This window comes from Monopterus albus, unplaced genomic scaffold, assembly GCF_001952655.1.
Source record: "Monopterus albus unplaced genomic scaffold, M_albus_1.0 scaffold318.1, whole genome shotgun sequence".
Taxonomy (NCBI): domain Eukaryota; kingdom Metazoa; phylum Chordata; class Actinopteri; order Synbranchiformes; family Synbranchidae; genus Monopterus; species Monopterus albus.
The window spans coordinates 756215-761814 of NW_018128198.1; the positions used below are offsets into that span (position 1 = coordinate 756215).

The following is a 5600-nucleotide window of genomic DNA, read 5'->3' on the forward strand; positions in this document are numbered from 1 at the left end:
CTTACTGTCATTTCATGTTCAGCAGCCCATCTCATCTGCTTGTCAAGTTTTCTTCTTCCTTTTTCAGTTCTCATTTCTCAACTTGTGCACCCTCAGATCACTCCCACCAACTGATAATCCCAAAATACATTTGCTATTCACAGAAACCAACACTATATAAAACTGTTGTGTGAGTAGGCAGCAGAGCAGCTGTGATGGTTTACGTTCAACTTGATTTCCTGTGTTGGCCTTGAGGTTTTTACACAGACAGAATTAACTAATTAACTAACTAAAATAATTAAAGAACAGGACACAGTGCATCAGCCATGTGTTAAGAATTATAAAAATGCCATAAACCTCAGAAACAAACCCGTTTTACAGCTGCTGTTGCCAAGCAACTAACACGCCATGTCATCGTACATTATTCTAGGTTAGGACATTGTCAAGCTGCCAGTCTGCTTCTTCAGAACTACTTGTTCTATGGTCGACTGACTTTGGAAAGCCCCCACCCACCTTTCCAACTTCAGACTGGGGGGAAACTGTGCCGGACCATTTCTGTAACCCATTCCGACTGAGAATGAGCAGCCCTGACCTCTTGGTGATGCGCGTTGGCTGCTGAAGGACTCGGTCCAGCTCCAGGCCTTCACTATCCAGCAGCCGCCTGAGGGCGATGTCAGCCAGCTGACATATGACCCCGAACGCCTCGTCCAGGTTCAAGAACATGGAGAACTCCCTTTGACGCCGCCGTGTGTTGACCCTGATGGCCTCCGTCATCAGACCAGTGGAGACCCGCTCCAACCGCGTCACCTCTGCCCAAGGAATCACAAACTTAACTGGAAAAGAAAGAAGAGAATAATGTAGAATGTAGTGTATTTGCTCCAACTGAATTTTAAACCAATGATCCTACCAAAAGCTCCCTGTATTTCTTTGTTCACTTATTTATTTTCTTCAACATTTTCACCACAGGGATGGAAACACCACAGCCAACGTTCTCTTTCAGATGAAGGTGACTTCTGGGTTACAGTCCTCTGCACAGGAGCAAGTTCCAAACCTTCTAGAGCTGCTTTTCAAACCAAAATCATGGAAGTATTTGTTGCCCCAATAACAGGTTTTCAGTGAAGTATCCCTTTAAAGTTACTGTTAAGTTGACCTCCAAGTAAAATCCAAGCATGTATTTGTTCAACATTTACACTGACAGTATACAGTGGAACTGACTAAAAATCAGAGCCCTCATTTTGATGTAACAGACCTTCCTTTCCCAGCAGGAAGGAGTAGAAGGCCATGTGGTTGATGCTGAGGTAGAGGAAGCCCTGCCGAGGCACCCGGCCCTTCCAGCAGCAACAGGAGTAGCACGTCACCAGCTTCTCGGACGACGGGAGACCAAAGCGCAGCTCAAACTTCAACAGCACCTCCCTGAACTTCTCTGGGTCCTCCTCCTGGGCGGCCTGACGCCCCCGTACCTCCTCTGCAATAAGACCCTGCACAGGAAGGACCTTGCGCTCATTACATCAGTGCACTTTGCAACGACTTGACTGAGAGCCAACAAATGCCTTAAATCCTTTTTCAAGTCCACAGGGAACGCTCGGTCAACACAGAATCTGGACTCGTGCTCTGACAGTGTTCACGGCAGCACCGGCTTCTCACCTTGACTTTTCCTTTGACGAAGCTGGCAGCATCCTCCTTGTTCTCAAACACAGACAGAGAGTGAAGCAGGTTGTGCACCAGCCAGTCCCAGTGCTTATTCACCTCCTCGATGGCAGCTCCTGACGGACATATAGACAAAACAGGGCAGGCACTTATACTGAGCAAGTCCAGGAGACAGAAAAACATGGAAACTGTCTCAGGTCAACCCAAACCGCAGATCACAAAAAAAAAAAAAACAGAAAGCGCACAGACAAAACACCAAAATGATACACGAGAGAGCCAGAGTAAAGACGGGGGAGGTGGAGACTCACCGCTGGCGATTACCCAGTTGACCTGGGAGCCAGGAACCTGGAGGAGGATGCGAAAGGGTGTGACCCTGGCGTTGGAGTCCAGCACTGTGTCCAGCGCTCCTACCAGGAGACCTGCAGAGACAAAACAAAAATCACTGAACAGGTCTTCACTTTGCCATTACTGATGGGCAAAAATGGCAACTTTATAAAATATAATCCATAAAGGGAAAAAGTCTGTTTCCACTGTAGGTCTTCATCACTTGTTTTCAATCGCTGTCAAATTTCACCTCTTCATTTTTTCAAAGAAACTGACTCATTGAATTTGATGCAATTATTCTTCAGGCTAAACAGAAATCAATATTAAACTATTCCTTAAAGTGGAGAAACCCTGTCTGGCTGGGATGTTGGCCTTGTATTCTGTTAAAACACATATTTGCATCCACACAGAGGCACAGCGAGCAGTAGAAACAGCGCTGCAGCAAGGAGGGAACAAACCTTATTACAGTTTAGATGAGTCTCATTTAAAAACAGGACCTCGGTGTATAATCAGGAAGGTACCGGACTCCTGTCTCTTCACTAAATCAGCCAATCAGTACGGTGTTAACTCTACAACCCAGCAGGAACTCTGTTTAGAGGAAACTCGATGATGATGTCTACAGCTGCAATCAACCCCACAGATGTTCAGAGGACTAAAATTGACCTCTAAGCATCGATGATGTTGAGCGACTCCATGCATTTCAATCACCAAGCAGATAGAAACAGACCGAGAACACATGGCTCCACACTCTCTAAACAGGCTGAAGCTCGGCCTCAAAAGGCTGCTGTCATCATCTTCCTGAGACGCAGCTAATCCGCATCATGCTTTTCCAGAACTGCTCTCTGGGTGGTGCTTTGGTTCTTCCTCATCAACTCAGTCAATTCACTGCCTTAAAATGGAAGGTGTCATAGCTTCTGCCATGAAACACTCTCAGCTAACGTCACATGTTCACACTTTTAAAAGAGAAACAAACTAATTATTATGTTCAACTACCATCAGAGATTCTTGACAGACAATCTGCTACACGAACAGGCTTATCATAGTTTACACTATTAAAGAACTAGCATTAGTGTGCGGCACAGCGGTGTGGTGGTTAGCACTGTCGCCTCACAGCAAGAAGGTTCTGGGTTTGAGCCCTTTCTGTGCGTAGTTTGCATGTTCTCCCTGTGCCTGCATGGGTTTTCTTTGGGTACTCCGGCTTCCCTCCACAGTCCAAAGACAGCTTTCGGTTGATTGATGACTCTAAATTGCTCATAGGAGCGAATGTGGGTGTGTGTGGTTGTTGACAGACGATTCGCTGTGGCGACTCCTAATGGGAACAGCCAAAAGTAGAAGAAAGAATTGGCTTTATTGTTCATGTTTCACGCTGCTTTTTCTCCTCAACGCATTCACAGAAGAAAGGAACGATGATGTGGGTTTAAAAGATCAACTTCTAATGTTCCAGAAAGGAAAATCATCAACAATAAAGAATCTATTTCATTCACAAACGTTTATTAAAGGACCTCCACACTTAAACTTTACAACTGGCGCTGGATATGATGAAGCACGGAGCTGTGTTGTAGCCATGACCGATCTCCCCTGGAGGCTGATTATTGGCCGGTTCAGTGCTTGAATCGGCCACTTTGAGTTGTGATCATCTGTAGTCCCCATTAATTTGTCGACCACTAGTTATGTCTGGATAAGATGAGGGCATTCAGATCTCAGCTGACTGCGTGTGCCAGACATGGAAGAAGAGGCTGAGGAAGCAACGTGGGTTCTCCCACACAGTGCAGCAGCAGTGTTTGAGTCCAGTGAACATCTCAGTGAAACGGTCTCAAGCCCCCAACAAAAGCCACTAATGCTGAAAGTCATTTGACAGTGTATGTGGCACACTAAGCAAAAACAAAAGCCTAGTCTCACTGACTGAACTATGGTGGGCAAAATATTAGAAACACCTGTCAATGTAAACTCGGTACCATTCAACACCAGCACAGGCTTCATCTTCCAAAATCAACACTGCTCTAAAACAGTCTCAACACAACCTGAGCATGTTTCACAGAACTGCTGTAGCAGACTGTGTTACCTTCAGCTCTGTGCTAACTGGGAGTATTACATCAAAACTTTACTGGAAAACTCCTCCCAGCTCACTCTCTGCTCAGACACAGAAACTGCACGTACAGCCTCAGGCACAGCAGGGCAGACGGTATCATCACACACAGAACTAGACTTTACAACAGCTTTCTCCCTGCCTCAGTAAGACTGATGGCAAATACCAAAATGTGGCAAATGTGAGAATATATGTGCAATAACCCCTCACTAGACATGGGCAATAACACAGAAATGTTCCACAAGGTATTTTTGTGAGACCATCTCATCAACAGTGTTCTCTTGGGGGACCTGAATAATAGCAGGACATTCTCCACCAATGGAAACAGGCCTGAATATAAACTTAGTATGTTATAACCCCTCACTGCCTCCCCAAGCGTAATGACATATCCAACTCCTCTGGACACGTTTTGTTCATTTTACATCATGAAAGTACAGGATATATTTATTTGTTACATTTTATTAATCTCCATGGGAAAATTTCTTACTGATGGTGGCGCTGTCAGGGGCCACCAGGGGCCACCAGGGGCCTGGGGGTTCAGTGTCTTGCCCAAAGACACTTTGATATGTGGAGTGGGGAGACCAGGACTCGGGCGACCAGCCTTCTGATTGGGAAACGAGCGTGCTACCTCCTGAGCCAACATAATGTGGCACAAACCTACCCAGGTGTACAGGTGTAGACATACAGCCACCTCAACCACAAAGATCTGGGTCCGAGCCAACTGTAAACCACATCTTAGAGCCAAGGCCGAGCTGCCTACAGCTGTGAACCAGGCAGCCTGGCAACGCACAACCATCCGCCTGTCAGCACAGAGCCCAGACGAGGTTTACACTGGTCATCTCTCCAGAAAAGGGAGTCACTGTGAAACATCGCCTTCCTCAGTGGATGGTCACACTGCTGTGGAGACAGAGAGGCTGCGGTCGACCTTTACGAAGCCTGGATTCACACTTACAGAACTGCAACGTCTGTTTGCTTTGAATGCATCACACTTGATCATCTTGATCCCTTTTCTTTTGTTTTTTCAAGTTAGAATAATAAATTAAGGGTAAATTGTTAACGGCGTGAAAATTAAAGACGGGCAAAAAGTTGTTTTAAACTTGATAGAGAGAAGTATTTAGTTAAACATAAAACAAGTACTGTGTGAAGATGTGATCGGCTGCAGATGTTTAGTTGTCCAGCCCTTCTCAGAGTTTATCAGTGGTGTGATAGGGTGTGTTTTCACAGCTGTGACACCACTTTGAGTTCCATGTTCTGCTTTCAACATAAAAAAACCATCTAATCTGAGCCATAAAACCAACACTGTACTTCTGCTGTGTTTTTTTCCACCTGTGTGGCAAGAATGCCAAAGTGAAATTTGTTTAATCAGTTACTGTTAAACAAGGTGACCCTTGACCCTTCTTGCTATGGGAACCACAGGAACAAACACAAGTAAAAACCCAGCCAGGAAGTTCCTACTATTCTTTCTTATGTGTCTGGGTTTCTCCACAGGGAAGAAGACAGAGCAAGAAGAAGACACCATACGAGCCGTTTGCCTGGTTAGATAATATATAACACATCACTTATC

At 45.4% G+C, this 5600-nt stretch overlaps 1 protein-coding gene across 1 annotated transcript in view; it reads right to left on the minus strand.

Moving 5' to 3' along the window:
- Window positions 1-5600, minus strand: part of tbc1d8 (TBC1 domain family member 8) — a 19191-nt gene that overhangs the window by 12424 nt on the left and 1167 nt on the right. The window contains exons 2-5 of the mRNA XM_020623965.1: window positions 1935-2045; window positions 1624-1742; window positions 1229-1457; window positions 572-812 (exon numbers count right to left, since the gene is read on the minus strand). Of these exons, the coding sequence (XP_020479621.1) occupies window positions 572-812; window positions 1229-1457; window positions 1624-1742; window positions 1935-2045 (700 nt within the window). The remainder of the gene's footprint in view (window positions 1-571; window positions 813-1228; window positions 1458-1623; window positions 1743-1934; window positions 2046-5600) is intronic.